The 17,237-nt window shown below is 33.5% G+C and overlaps 1 protein-coding gene across 1 annotated transcript in view; it reads left to right on the forward strand.

Annotated features, from left to right (window-relative positions):
* Positions 1-9,981: 9,981 nt before the first annotated feature.
* LOC128993875 (Krueppel-like factor 6) overlaps positions 9,982-17,237 on the forward strand; it is a 488,263-nt gene continuing 481,007 nt past the window's right edge. The window contains exon 1 of the mRNA XM_054417938.1: positions 9,982-10,399. Within this exon, the coding sequence (XP_054273913.1) occupies positions 10,298-10,399 (102 nt within the window). The 5' untranslated portion in view covers positions 9,982-10,297. The remainder of the gene's footprint in view (positions 10,400-17,237) is intronic.

The raw sequence follows: 17,237 nt of genomic DNA on the forward strand, positions 1-17,237 counted from the left end.
CTAGTGTTAGAAAAACAAATCATCTTGATTCAACTCAAAATTTCAAAATGGTGGCTATTTTAATTTTTAAAACTTAAGTTACTCAAAAACGAAACATTTTATGAAAAATGCCAAGAATACTTTTATTGGGTTAAAAAGGCTAAAATATCCTGTTGGTCCCATTTTACCACTAAAAATCGTTATATTTAAGCCATTTCTTATTCCAAATTTTTGAACTTGGTATTGTTTGATAGGAAATTAATAATGCTAAATATAAGTATTCATGACATCTTTTCATACAATTTGCCGTTTTTGAGTAATTCGAGTTTTAAAAATTAAAATGACCGCCATTTTATTATTTTTCGTCAAATCAAGATGATAGTTTTTTATCTCAGACTGGTCTTGTTTACCTTAACGTACATACCAAGTTTCATAAACATCGGTTAAAAAACGCCAAAGCTACAAATGTTTAAAATTAAATACAAAATAGTAGATATCTGGCCAAAAAGCGATTTTGGAAAAAAGATTTATTCTTGATTTTCACCTTGTTTTGACACATAAAACAATTTCCAGGAGTTTTGCTGTTAAATTACGGGACACCCTGTACATGTATAAAATGAATTTTCTAATTACAATAATTGATGCTAACCGGATACGTTAACCCCGATCGTTTTCAAAATGCACACCCCGGAAAGGTCCCCCCCTTCCATGATCACCCCCGGTATACCTGCTGTAGGGCTTGGGCTCGTGACTCGAGCCAGCTATTGTTCACAAGGGTAGAGACTGTCCCATATTACCACCGTTCGACTGAACTCGCAAGAATGGGAAGTATATGGCCTTATTACGCAAATGTTGTGGATATTAAGATAAATACAAATTAACACTTTGATATTGTGCTTTCTCTAGACATTTCCCCTTAATTTTATACATCAAATGATGTGTAAATTACATATAGTTTTTTTTTCCGTCAACGCATGAAATGTATTTGAAACACGTGGAAATGAAATAAAATGTTTATAGTAATAGTAAAAATTAAGTAAGGAATCAACTCATATTAATATGAGCCTGCTTCAACAACTCAACATCATAATACAGTACACACTTGACAAACATATTTTCACATTTCCTAATTCTAATTCTTAAATTGTAAACATTGAGCAATAAATGATGTATAAATAATTGTCTGGATTTTATACTAAAATAAATGCATCGAGAATATTCCTGACTTGATATTGGCGAAGGACTCTTTCCCGTAAAAAGAATTTAGAAAGTAAATATTGGTTAGTTTCTTCGGCAATAAACAGGAAAAAGCTCACAATGTTTACGTTTGCGTTGATAGAGAAGTAAGCAACCGTGTCACATTCCCTTTATTTCATGATTTCACACTGCTGATATTAAATAACTAAATTGACATTGAAGTAGTACAGTTATTCCATGAACGGTCGCCCATTGTTTTGAAAATTACACATTTAAATCTACCTGTAGTTCGCAGAATATTAATACGTATTTAACTTAAAAGTTTGCAAGAGAACATAATCCTAAGTATAGTATCCACTATTCTCAGAGTAATGATTTATGGAATTCGTCTGTAATTTGCATTGGGCTTTAAATAAATAATCCTAGCTAATGAAACAGCTGATCTTAGTCAGTAACAAAGCTACACAGATCATCTCACACCATTCTACACTCATATTTGGGTTAAAATACGCACCTAGGTGGCGTCCCCATATCAATTGATATTGATATTGATATATATTGAACTAATGTTATTTAAATAGGGAATAAATGTGATATTTTTACAGAGACATTTTAGCGTAAATCCAATCAGGCAAATGGAAATTCGCTTAGTCTGCAGGTTTGCTGTGGCGGGGGTATTTTTGATTAAAATTGGCACTTTGTGATAGATACATTAATTGGAATATATACGAATGTTACTATCGTTTAAGCGATGTAATACAAGTTTACAGCTCAACATTTACTCACGTATATTTTCCCCTTAGTAATTATGAAACATAATTTTGCAAACTTCAGTAGCAAAAAGGTTTTCTAAACATATACATCTTATAACAAAACTAATTTATTGGTATATCAACACTGATTGCAAGTCCTCTTCTCGATTTAAAGTGATTCTGATATTTTGATTATACTTTCATTATATTTTGACTCTATTCCAGTGATATGAATCTAGCCTAGGCTGTTTCTGAATTAAAGTACTTTTTGGCATAACCTTTAGAATAGTATCATTTACATATTTGTAATTACTAACAATTAATTATTTAGTTAAATTTAAGGGATTAATCCCCTAAAAGATATTATTATGTTTATTCTTATTTAATAATCTGTTTCTAATTTTCAAATTATGAATTAAATCGGGGCCAAACCTAAAGCAATGCGATTCATTTTTAATACATTTAGAAATTATTCTATTTTTAACAAATGTGTTGCTTAACAATTACCATAGGGTGTAAGGTAAGTTTACTGAAGTTGATAATTATAACTACTATTTAATGCAACAGAAAAAATTTATACTTTACGCATTATCGTTGGTTATGAATTAAGTATAAAAGAATCATTTTTAAAGCCAATCTTTGCTCGTATTATTTAGTTGTCTTAGAAGTTCATACACATCTAAATCTACTGATTGATATTCCACCACAGCGTCTGCAATTTACTTCTGTGGAAAAGCTGTTGTCCAAGCGACAATAATAATGAACTAGCGGCTGACCCTCAGAACAATGGACTTGGGAGGACGGGCAGCAGGTAAGCGTAGGGGCAAGGGTAGCGTTTCAGGGGGGGACGATTCCGGGGTGTACATAGGGGATGCCTTGCCGGGGAAGACCTTTCCGTTTCTACTTGTTTGAATTAAAATTAATAACATAATTAGTTCATATCAACTAGATTTTGATAAATTACTTGTCAAGCCCTTGGGGGGGGTGCGATTCCGGTCGCGGACATAGATTTTATACCAGCTGGTTGTCTGGTTTCGTGACGTCACGTTTAGCCTGGGGGGTGATGTTTCCGGGGGCGACCATTCCGGCGACCCTAAAATGACACACATACAGAACGATTTTAAACATAAATTTTCCCCTAACATAATATAGACAGCAATCAAAGATGCTGCATGTCGAAAAGCGTTAAGCAAAAACACAACTATGACGTATACAAGGACGTTGGGGAGGGGGTTGATCGTAAACGTTGCGAAATAGAATGCAACGTGAGCCCGGCAGTCCACTCATGAAAGCGCGCGAAGGTTGCGTAGCCTAGGCGCTGAGAAACCAGGAGATGTGGCAACGTTGGAATGACTCATCTGCAGTTGGTTCACACAGAAAGTGTCAAGTTCTTGATTTATATGTTTGTCGGGCAGACAAACACACTTTTACTATTGTCGGGGCTATTAACACACTTGTATGTTTGTCGGGACATCCCGACAGTCAGTTTTAAGGTTTTTTGACATTTAAATGGAGTGTAAAGAAAATCTACCTTTACGTAGTTAATGTACGAACAGCAGTGGGAACATAATACTGTTTGGTTCAAAAGTCCCGACAACTGTGTTTTATACAGGTGTCCCGACAAAGATTTGTAACCGGGGATGCGTGTCTATGTCTGTGTGTGTATCATTGTATTTTCCTGACGGCCTTCGCCTAGTAATTCACGCCCCCCCCCTCCACAACCTTTCCATGACTAACCACTTAAATATTTAATCATCAAGTCATTCATGTGTTTTTCTCAGCAAGCCGGAAGCTTAGAGTGTCCGTTTGTGTTTTATGATAGTATTTTTTTCCAACATAAAATCTAAGTTGAATTTATATTATATTTTACTTATGTTATTCTAAATGAAATATCCAACATGTGAATTTTAAAAAGTTAACAGTAGAGAATATTTCAAGAAATAAACCTAATTAGCGAATCAGTTGTATCTTACACTAATATATATCTGCATTATTTTACAATATTAATTAGGCCGTGAATATTTACCGAATTTTGACTATAGCTTATTTTATTACAGTTCGGTACAGAATTAGTTTGTGTTATTAATCCGAAAAAATGAATGGTCGAATCATCGTAATTAATTCTTTGAAGACATATCACATTAAATACATTGATTAAGGTCATTCATTATAAATAGTATATACAATGTATTTTGTTCAATACCACTAATAAGATTAGGCTAAATATTTAATCAAACATGTTGTTCAAAAATCAAGTATAGTATAACTATCAAGATATTTTGCAGTGATGAATTTTATTAACACTTATGGTATCCAAAAGCCACATAGTTAAAATACATATTTCAAACAGAGACGTGTTACGCTAAGCACTTGCAAAATGATTAATAGGATCTATTTATTAGTGTTATTTCTTATACGTTTATTAGACTATTTTTACAGTAGGAACCGCAGTGGAAGCGCTGTTCCAAGAACAGCATTTTATACTAATGATACATGTTTCGTTGTCGACGACGATAAGATTCTAAGGGCTAGGTTTTCGTTTATCATATATTTGGGTGACTGATTTGTATTTAACCATACAAGTAGCTTATTTTGAATATGACAATTGTCAAGTAAACATTTAATCGGCTCAGACCATTCTCCCCAAACCGTTTGATTGTGCTATATTCGAATTAACTACCGTATTGCGTGGGAAGAAAACAAGAACTTTTAAAATACATATATATTAAGAACTATATGGTACTTATGACGTCAGCCGAGTAACATAATCAGGGTTTAAAAATACATCTGTTGCGAACGAGTTCACTAACCTTCCCAAACAATCAATCGATTATTATGGGTTAACAGAACGAGGGCATGTCACAGAGCTATAAATAAATACGCCCTGTTTAACTACATTCACATAAATAATAATTCCCCTACGAATTCACTGTTTACGAGATACAGTTTTATGTTGAATATTGGTTTGCAAACAGCTACGAAATTATATCGTGTAGTATTGAATTGGCAAGGAATTAATAATTTTATCGTTTGGATCTTAGTAGAGAAAGTACTCAAATGCAGGGTAGGACCTTTTCGCCTGATACACCAATCCTTTTTGTTACTTTACAATATTTATGTTACTCTACTGGTTCCTACCGACCCGCTCGCGTAACCCGCGTAACACCATTATTGCTAGAAACCACTGGATTGGCGGGATTTGAACCCGGGCTAGGACAGAAGGTCCGTGGTCTAACTAAGACCATCTACGCACTCGTTCAAGGACTTGAAGAACCAAACAAACGTCAAAGTATAGTTTAAATGTACTTAAAGTCAATTAAGTTTAAATAATATCTTTGACGGTGAATCCAACTCCAATGTCCAATATAAGTTTTATACAGTAATAACAATATTGTAGTATTAATCATAATACTATTTAATTGGCCCGACTAGATTTCAGTAGCATTAATTGTACAGTGATTCAATTTAATTGTATAGTAAAACATTTTATCACAGTAAGCATGGGTAATTGCCTGATGCTCACACTGGATAAGAAATTATTTCGTTTGTCTAGTTTATAGAATAGAGATTGAAAATGTTTGTTATTTCCTAAAGTAGGAACACATTTTAGACACAACTATAATTGCATAAATTAATGGTAAAAAATATTAGAACACTATCAGAGAACGAAAGGTTCGAACTGCTAATTTCACATTACAATCACAATCCTTTAAACACTGCTCTATAAATTTGATAGAACCCACAGACATATTGAAATACCCCCGCCGCAGCAAACCTGCCGTCTAAGCGAATTTCCATTTGGCTGAATTGATTTTCAATCGATCTATTTAAATAACATTAGGTTTAACGAGTACCTAGGTTTGCTGCTACAAGGAAACTAATAAAGTGTGTGTTTTAAGTAAAATAATTATTGCTTAGTAGAAAATGAATATATTTGCCAAGTTTGATCAAAAGATATCCATAATCAAGCAAACTACAACATGTTACAATATTCTCCATAAGAATAACATGGGAATTTTAAATTTACAATTTTTTTAGTTTTCTCCGTAACCAATAACCGTACAAAAACACTTTGACATACTGAATTGTTTGTTTTTTTAAGCTCTTTAAGAAGGATTAGAGAAAAATTGGGAAATTTTGTGTTTTGAGGGTCAAAAGTGAGAAAAACCAATTTTTACCCCATAAAACCCCCCATAAAACCCTGTTCCCATGGTCCGATCATACTGGATCGCGAACTCATTCAAGTTTATCCCGCATTACACCTTCAAACCAAATTTCATCAAAATCGGATAAAAATTACTCAAGTTATCGTGTTCACGGACACATATATATATAAATCTATATATATATATATATATATATATATATACATATACAGTATAAAAATTTGAACGAATGGTGTTTTTGGCCTCTGGGGACATCAAAATGAAAAAGTAAATCGGTCCCGGGCCTAAGTCTTACCATGAGACCTACGGTAATAGCTACTTCCCTATAGGGAAATTCGCTAAAATTTCAAAAGTACATCTGAATTTTAACGAATTTCCCTATAGGGAAGTAGCTATTACCGTAGGTGGCACGGTAAGACCTAGACCTGGGATACGTCAGTGAACGCGATAACTTGAGTAATTTTTGTCCGGTTTTGATGAAATTTCGCTTGAAGGTGTAGGTTGGGATAAACTTGAATGATTTTAGGAACCAGCATGATCGAGTCATGGAAACGGTTGTTTATGGGGTAAAAATTGGGTTTTCTCATGACGTTTGACCTCAAAACATAAAATTTCCCAATTTCACTTTAAACCATCTTAAAGAGCTTTAAAAACAATTAATTTAGTATATTGAAGTGTCTTTTTAGGGTTATTGGTTATGGAGGAAAATAAAAAAAATGTAAATAAAAAAAATGCCATGTTATTCTTATGGAGAATAAGTTAAATGTTGTAGTATGCTTGTTTATGGATATATTTTAATCAAACTACTTGTCGAATTGAATTATTTTATACTCAACTATAATTATCTTGCTGAAGACGCAATTTATTACCCTCCCTGTCGCAGCAAAACTAGAAATTTGTTAAACCTAATATTATTTAAACCGACTAAATTGAACATATAATTAGGTAAATGGAAATTCGCTTAGACTGCAGTTTTGCTGCGGTGGGGGTATTAGTATCAAAAACCCCTCTAATATGATGGCGATGGGTTCAAAGAAAGTGTTTGTAGCACATTGTACCTACGTCGGGGAGTTGGATTGCGAGGGAGCTGTGGATATGAGCCATTGATAAACTTTAAACTAGTTTAAGTCTCGCGAAGGCGGGCAAAACAATGGAAGGAACAATCGTGGATATTCTGCTACTTTATATCAAGTTATCGCCTCCGCATTGAAATATCAACTTGGGCTGATATCAATATTGTACGTGTCGATGGCAAGTCATTGTTTTAGATTCGGATTTCCGGTGTTGAAGTAGTTTTGGGGTAATTTGGCAACTGTAGGCCTATATCACTATAAAGTTATTAAGTATTGTAGTACAATTATGCAAGTAATTGTTTTCGATTAAGTATTCCGGTGTTAAAGTAGTTTTGGGGTAATTTGGCAACTGTATATCAGTATAAAGTTTTTAAGTACTGCAGTAGTATACGGTATTAGGTGTATAATTAGTTTATTTGTAGTGGTACTGAATACTGAAGAATAATGTTTATTATTAATACAATTTACTTTCGTACTAATATAAGGTGATGAAGGCGTACACTTTACAAGAAATATGAACTTCCTTACTGTGTTCTACCGTTATATAGTCAATGGTTCTACCATATATTAAAGGTCTAATCCTTTAATGGTTCTACATTCAATAAAACAGACATTAAATATTTTTGACATCAGATTATTAACCATGAAAACTTGCAATCAACTATTTTAGCACTTCGTATTTTGTAATAATTAAAAATATATTTGCAACGTATTATTATAACTAAAAACTAAAGCGCACTGCGTCGAATGAAACAACATTTACACGAAATCAAAGCACGTTTGAGCACATCGAGTCTTAAAACACACATTCAAAATCGGCGGAATAGGAGAAGTCAAATTTTAGTATCTGAATTGAAAAGTATGAAGTATTACTTGAAAAGTTTTGGGAAGATGCTCCAGTATACAGTAGCTAAACAGTCGACTTCTGGATACTAAAGTAGATGTTGCATCTATAAGTATCATTATGTGTAATTATTTATTGATTACAAATACCTTGGTAGAATTAGCAACTCACAGTATGTCCTTCATCTGAAATTAAATCCCCACCGCCCTTAGTGTTTACCTTAATAGTTGATGTGGCTATAGAGGACTAATAAAATAATGTATCTTTAAGTAAAATAATAAAATTATATTCATGAAGTAAAATAATAAAGTTATATTTTGCAGTCAATTCTTTATAGCATACAGTAAAAAAGTTGTCTTATTGGTACTTAAAAATCATTAATTCACATATGCACTTTATCGGTGTTTTAATTAAACTATTTTAATGGTTATTCTAAAACTGACAAAACCTTAAATACGGAAATGGGTAGTCTAGTTCCATAGTCAAAGCGACAACCTAACCAGAATTATCTACCATAGTTTATAGTAATTGCCTATAATAGTTATGTAGGCAAACCTGTTGCATTGACAACGTTATTAGTTCCCTATGAAGTTGCAGCCCGTGAAGGTCACCTGAGCTATGCACTAGGTCACAAGGTCACATGACTTCTCTGTCAGCTGTGTTGGTTACGTCATCTACAGTTTTTCCTGACGACCTTGCGTTCGCTTCCACTAGATGCAAATGACAGTGTTTATATCGTCGGTGCATTTATGCATTCGTCGCCGTTGATGAGTTTCTCAATGCAATACCGTATGCAATAGCCAGGGTTTAATTACAAAATTACAGAAGGATACAAATGAATGAGCGAGGATTGAAAACCTAAATCGACGGTATACCTAATGTTTTATAACTACACAATATTCATCCCATATTGGACAAATGATTATGTTTATTAACCTTTTTATTTTAAAAGTTTGTAACATTGTTGAGATGATATAGGGTAATAACAAGCTGTTATAGTAGTTTACGCAACGATTGCGTAAAGATAGCGTTAACGACACGAGTAGAAAATTTAAGGTACGTGCCTTGGCGAGTGCCTTAAAAACTTCTACTCGTGTCGTTAACACTATTTACGCGAGTTGCGTACACTACTTTACCTACGACGGTGTTTTAATTACTAAAAATCACTCACTACTCATAACTTCTAAGAGAGGTTATGTTTTTGTTTATATCCTCTAATTGCCACTGACAGTGATGCAACGAAACATTGTATCAAATACTAATTGCACCAATCAACAATTAAATTGGCCTGAACAGCTGATTAGTTGAATTTCGAATCATTACAATTTTGCTTCTCCTCTCCCAATCCTTGAACCTCATTGGTCCGTTACCCGTGTTGTTATGAGTAAAACTGTGCTGTTATGAAAGTAAACAATGCTGTTATGAGATACTTTTCAATTCTAAGAACTGTACTGAAACGGTTACCGGTACTTAAAAAAAACGGTCGTAGGTAAAATACATAATGTTATTCCATCTAATCTGTTTGCTCTAACAGCAAGTAAACACAAAAGGAGATGTCTGGCCCTGTAGCAATACAAAGGATAACAAAGACCAATAACATACAATTTAATTTATACGGTCGCATGATATACATTTTACTAAGTCATATTTCGATGTTCAGCATTGCAATCAGAACACAAATTCCATCTACCTCTACGTCGGATTCAACAAATTTCAATTCCTCGTTTTCCGATTGCAATTAGTTAACCGGGAACAAAACTTTGAAAATTTTAATCCGAATTGTTTGACGAAGAACTCCTGAAATCTTTAAATATAACGGGCAGAAACTATTTTAATTGCAACATTTCTGAGGTCCAATATCGGTGGTGGACGGTGGCGCTGCGTGCTCGCCGCGGAAGGCGCTGGAAGCTCGAAGCGCTCGCGTCGTCTCCCGCCGGCTTGCGCCGACAGTCGTCAGTCGTGCTGTAGCAGGCACCCTAGCAGCTCGTATCGTAGTTCCTCGCACTTCTCTTATCAGCCGGCGTTTTTCCTCCATTTATCAACTGTTCCGTTCTGCGGTGGTTCAGTGCGCGAGTTCTAACCCCAGCGAGTGCAGTGAAACAGTGTTTCTGTAGGTAATACATTCTCGTCGATACTTAAGCCAATCGATATTGTAAATATCTGTGTGTAAACCTCAAAAACATGAGACGGTCTTTGGGTGTCCCTATTACCGTGTTTTAATAGCTGACTGAACGGTTATGCTATACTGATCTGCTGTTTACTCTGTGTTTCTTTACCGACTTCACCATGGATATTTTACCCAGCGGGAATATCTTCCAGGAGCTGCAGGATATTCACGACAAGGGATATTTCTCCGCACAGCCGTCTTTGGAGGACCATTGGCAACAGGTAGGGTAAGGCCTCTCGCCCACTTTACGATTTCAGTCGTACGACACTGTGTCGTACGATATTCTTATCATATGTGTGGTCCTCGCCCACTATACGACACTTTATCGGATAAATGACCAGTTGTTCGGTAGCCGTGGAGGAGTGAGTGTGTTGCGCAATATCTTAACAATGTTTTTTAGTCAAACAATGGATCCGTTACGTGTTGTTGCTATGTGGCTGCTATGGCACAGAATTAAGCGTCGTAGGATTAAGCGGAAGTATTGGATTCACCCTATTAATTAAAGTAGGAACACACAGGATCATTTCAAACTCTTTTTGATAAACTTCGGCGTGATGATAACAAGTTTTTCAACTACTTCAGAATGTCTGCTGCTTACTTTGATGAATTACACCAGAAAATAAAAGCTACAATTAATTGCTTACCGAAATACTAAACTGAGGAACTGCATTACAAGAAACTCTAGCTATTACGTTGAGGTTAGTGAGATTATATATTTAATACGTTTTGTTGGAAGTGGTCAATGTGGGGCTGCATCATTAAAAAAGTAATTATTTTTTATGTTTAGATTATTTCTTAAGTTAATGTAGGTTAAAGTTAAGTTAATGTTCCTATTTAAAGAAATTTTAAAATTATACGAGTCCGTGCCATTAATTTAACAAGTTTTTAACTTTACTAATGTTTGTTATATAACTTTCATAGGTTTTGGGATGGTCTTGGTCAAAGGTTTGTATGTTCGAACATGTTTTGTATTGTTTTTAAATATTAATACTATTTGTTTAAAAATATAATCTGCAAAAAGTAATTCTTAGGTATTTTAGACAAACTATTTAACACGATATATTAATAACAATGGTTATACAAAAATTAAAGAATAATAAAAGTCGCATTGTTTTATTAAATTTTTATATTTAGTTATAAGTAATGCAGTACATTAAAATAGTATGAAGAAAAATATGAACGAACTGCCAAGAATACAGACAAGATCAAAATCGCGCAAAATGTTGGCTGAAAAAGACAAAAACTAAGCGATATATCAAACATTATAATAAACAAGTATGAATTAATTGTAAAAAATATACGCATGATCAAAATTATGCAAAAAACGATTTAAAAAGACGAAAACACCATTATAAATGACAAAACTTAAATTAGCGAAAGTCATGCGAAGTGAACAGCGAGAAGGCTCAGCGCGAACTAGGACTAGGAGGACTTGGAGAGAACGCACGACATACGATAAAAATCGTATAGTGGGCGAGCGCCCATTTGATCATACACGCCACTGCGAGTTAGACAGTCGTACGACAGTCGTGTATCACAGTGGCAGTGGACGACTGCTTCACGACAGTTTATCGTAGTCGTGAGATTATCGTACAGTGGGCGAGCTCTCATAAGATCCAATGGTTCACTGTTGAAATGTTGTCGTTCCGACACAGTGTCGTACGACCGAAATCGTATAGTGGGCGAGGGGCCTAACATGTGGTTAATTACCGGTGTGTGCTCGTAAACCCGGGAAACTACCGGCGGCTTATCGTACACTACTCACTACTCATTACTACCACGGTACACCATTACTCAGCAACACGCTCACTACTCACTACTCACTACTCTGTACTCAGTACTGCACGTTATGTAGCATTGTTGTGTTTTGTTTATTCCTACAACGCCGTATCCGCCGCTGGGCCGAGATATTTCCAAACGTTGTTTACTTTACTGAACATTTCCGACGCTGTGTGAAGCTGAAATGAACTTTCAGCTTTACTTTTGTTTGTTCTACTGCCTACAGTTGGATTGTTTTATTCATATTTACTTTGTAAATAAAAGACTATTTGGGTGGTTGTATAATGCTGGCGTTGGAATTTATCGTATTAATTTGGGTTTACTATTTGTTCGTTATTTTAATGTAATGGTTTTAGGTATCCGGCTGGAGGTTGGGTACAAGTTAAGCGTCCAGTGAATATAAAATTAAAATATAAAATTGTACCTACAAAAAATAATAGCAACCTATAATTGCGATCAATCCGTCATCATGAATATATTTACAAACAGTAGGTTTATCAACAAACACTTCAATAATATAACAGTTGAATATGACAATAAGTATCGTTGCATACATTACCTATACAACGAGTTTAAATAATTAATAAAAAAACAGCTATTTTTAAATGGAAAAAACAAACATTTATAACCAAACAAGTCAAATGGAATTATTTATAAGTTACAAAAAATGTAAGACCTAATATTGTAATCAATTATCCCTTAAATATTATTTTTCACGATATTATCATGTTTTTAAAATATACATAACCGTTTTACATTATTTCTGAAACCATATGAAAGATAAAACCATTGATTCGCCCAAATAACGGAATTACTAGGTGCACTTAAAACTAGGCTACATTGCTATGCAATAATAGTACATCAATTTATAACCTTTAAAAGTAAAGAAATTTCATACTGGCTATAAAAAATAACAACGGGGATTCATTCATTTTTGGAATGACTAACTATTACTATTTACAAAACATGTTTACATGTTGGCTAAAACTATTTGTGGGATAAGTAAACATATAATCTAATGAAAGATAACAAATACTAACCTTATATATATATTATAAACACAAAACGCTCGCCGCAACTTATAACGGGGACGTTAACTCACCACATACAGCATCAATTGGAAACTCAGAAATAATATTGGTTTAGGTAAAGCCCAATATCGAGGTTGTCAAATTACGCTTAGGTTAACAATTACGATGTTATTCTTATTTAATTGTTAAGGTTTCGTGATATTGTGATAATCAGCCGTAGAATTGTCCTTAATGTATGATTTGCAGTACGGTATCGTTTTGTCTTTCATTTTAAATTCGTCGTTGTCTAGTTTGTGTGATATTACACTATGACGTAAACAAATATTGTTGTCAACAATATTGTTCTGTAGAAAATAAAATCCATAACTTAAATTGTCAATGACTTAACTTAGGGACTATACGAGCATTGCTTCAAAACGTAGCCTACAAAATAATAACTTAAATTCAATTGGAGCCAGCTTGAGAATATAAATCTACAACAAATATATGATGAACAATAGTAAAATCCGATAGCAATATGTGCACTAAATGTTTAAATTTGCTAAATATGGAGCTTCAATTTGATTCGCTTTATTATTTTGGTTGAGATATTGTTTTTGTTTAATTAATTTACCGCAACTGACGGATTATTATTACTTCACAACGGAATTACGTGAGTTTTGTTTATAAATATTTGTTCAGTTGTTTATTTTCCCTTGTAAACATAAGATAATTTAATTTTACCCTACATTCAACAATATATTTCTAATTAATTGTTGTTATTCTACGACACAATAACAAACACATTTCAGATTATTTTTACTGAGATAATATAGAAAACATTAAATACATTTAATGTTTGATTAATGTTTAATGTTTGATGCATTATATTTTGATAATATATTGTAAAATCAGTAATTTTAACACCTTAAACATTTCACAAAGAGGTGTGATGAACACGGATTAGAGTGTGAAATAAAAAAATATTGCCGTTGCTGACGTTACAGTAATTAAGCATTATCTAGTGAAGGGGGAGCGGGACGGGAGGGGAGGGGAAATAAATTGACCGATTTTATTCGAGCCAGGCCCAACTACAATAGTGCGCCCTTGACTCAATCAATACGTACAATGCTTGGAACAATTACAATGTGTATAATATATCACATCAAAGCTCACTGTTCCCTTTCCCTCTCTCCCTACGTTTCTGTGTTATCGTGTCAGTATTGGCAAGTGGTTTACCGACGGTAATACCGTTCGAGGTATGTTTTATGGCTGTATTTTAACTAATTCGGCTTCAAAGCGTGTTTCGAATTTATGGCTGAAATAAATACATGTCATACAGTAGAAACAACCCCAAATATATGCATAGGTACAACACAAATTAGGTAGAAAATTAGTCCTGCAAATGTTATAACTTTATTAGTTGTCAAATAAGTACGAATGGTCTGTTAAACGCGTTTTGATAATTCTAAGAGTAGTGTAAGTCGGAAAGCTTTTTCTGTTAATTTTTGTATAATTTAATAATGATAATGATAATTTATTTACTTATTTATTCATCCAAACTGTCAGATAACCAATACAGTACATAAAAATATCCTATGACAAAACGTAATGGTAGTTAACAAAAGGGTTGTTTGAAAACAGTATAACAACCAACATGAGGCAAATATTCGATAAATAGAAGAACAAGTACAACACAATGATATAAAATATAACAATATAACAAGATATTATATAAATAACAATAAACATTAATTATAACAATAGTAGAATATATAAACAGGCAGCAAAAGGAATGCAGGGATTTCTGTGACAGTTTTAAATTATTATATATAATAAGAATATAACTGAATATTTGCCAATAGCTATCAAGAATCCAATATAATAACTTGGTTTACCTGAATTTTACATGGATAAAACTGTCTTTTTGAATTATTTGTTATCCTTATAGATTAGCTTGAGACATTTTTATGGTGATTTTTCCCAGTATTTCAGTGTTTATTATTCTAGACCAAGTTATATTGACCATTACTGGTCCTATGTTTTTATCGCCAAAGACCAACAAGCGCTCTCTTATCCCTAAAAAAAATTAAATCAGTGCACTCTAACGTAACCTTACATGAAATAACCACGTAAAAGCGTTCATAATACATTGAGAAGTATATTTGCGTATTCATTAAATGTAATTAATTATAAAATTATAATTAACTAAATAATTAGATATCTTTCTTTATCTTTTTAAACCCGATTTTAGCTGTTTGCAGACACTTAACGGGTATATTGCAAATTTTTCAAAAGTTTACGTTAAATTTGACAACAAATAAATGAGGTAATAAATGCATAAATCATATGTTCCTAGTCGCCACCAGCTGATACTAATGTAATGCAGCCACATATTTCCCCTCCCCTACTTCATACTTAAACTTACCCTCGTAATCTTGAAACAACCTACAATTACATACCCAATGCACGAGGTTCTCGCGTAAAAATAATCATATTGGAAGATGTAATGCGAACATAAATTTCGGCTCCCCGCCGGGTCGTATGGGAAGTAAAAATAATGCGTGTTTATTGAAATTCATAATGAAAAGACCGTAAAAGTTACGCTGAGGGTGTAAAACGTCGTAACAGCAGTGTAACATCCCCGTGCTTTATGTTGCCGCGTCGTAGCAATGTAACTTACCATGTGTCCCGTGTACTACACAGCGACTACTGTTGCTAACACATGTTTTTTTAGAACTAGATGTGAAAATAAATTTGTTTCATTTTATTTATTGATACGAAATGCTATACCTAGGCTCATTTATTTTTATAACGATTGTTATGAGATCGAATACTTCACAAGACAATTGTAGTGTGACATTTAAATAATAATTTTATTTTTTTCAACGCAAACATGTTGTTTCAGTATTTGAGTATTTCTATCAAGTATTCATGACTGTGTTACATTACACAAAGGCCTAGGTTAATATAAAATGTTATGGTTGTAATTTTAGCGTAGATATTTGAGTGGGCATATGTAATAGTATACCAGTGCATACAATGCTTATATTTGTAATTTTAATACGGTAAATCTGCGGTAGTGCGGCGTTTGGAATTTTTTTATGTGAAGTTAATTCACTACACATATAAAACTCGATGAGCTTTAGTTGATAGATTTATTAGGTGTTTAAACTCACCAGCGCTCAGTCATTAGCAATCTAAATAATTACGTTTTAAATTACCAATCCTTTTTACTGAATATTTAATAGATAAAACTGCTCATAGTATAATTAACTGTAGGTAGAAATGAGGTAAGTTTGACTTAAATGTATCACAGTTGTTTTTAGAGATAAAATAACGTTACATCACCTGGTTCGCGTCAGTAATATGGTGGTGCCTGGTTCAAATACCTTGATAAAAAAAATCCAAATAAAAAAACTGATAAGCCAGCGGCACAAATTGAATCTTGAGCCATGCTGTTTGTTTATGATCTAACCCCTTCAATTGCTTGTGGTAAATGCAGTAAAATAATGTTTAAGGTTTCTATTCATTTTAATTCTACGTCAACTATAGACTATATCCTAATTATTTTAACAGTTTAAAATGGTTAGCCGACTATCATGCATTTTTGTCTTTTTTGTCAAACCTACTATGTATGTGAAATTTCCTAGTATTGTGATCATATTGCTACTGTTTTAGTTTTACCAACTGAACGTGTAGCCTACATTCAGTCCGCGAGAGTCAAAGTTTCAATCATCATCATTATGTTATAATTTACCCTGCATATATTAACGGCAGAGTTCTAATTGGTAGTTATTGCGTTAACGCGGTCGTTGCCAGTCGCCCCATCCTGCGTGTAAACCGACCTCTACTGATGAATTGTGTTGACTTGGTGGTCGATGTTAGCCGCTTGTGTTGCTTGATGAAGCTCTAAATACACATAATCCGTCTATAAACGTGTTTGGAGTTGGAAGTTATGCAATAAGTGTAAAAATTAACCAACCGAATTTGAGTTGGAATTAATTAAGATAGTCTACACAACAAGACTCATAATGAGTGTGCTTACTAAGAATATTTACTTATTTACTTATTTAATATATCTCACACTTATTTATTTAACACAATAGCCCAACCATATTATTGCAATATTACTTAGCTATTGTATACAACATTATCCTGGTATGTCGTTATGATCTTAGGTAAATCTGCAAGTAACAACAATCAAGTATCTTCTTTTTTGCGTTATTTCAAAAATAATACGTAACTCTCTACGCTTATGCTACGAAAA

The sequence above is a fragment of the Macrosteles quadrilineatus genome, unplaced genomic scaffold, assembly GCF_028750875.1.
Source record: "Macrosteles quadrilineatus isolate MER2022 unplaced genomic scaffold, UCM_ALF_1.0 Scaffold_5__1_contigs__length_97177068, whole genome shotgun sequence".
In the NCBI taxonomy this organism is placed as follows: Eukaryota; Metazoa; Arthropoda; class Insecta; order Hemiptera; family Cicadellidae; genus Macrosteles; species Macrosteles quadrilineatus.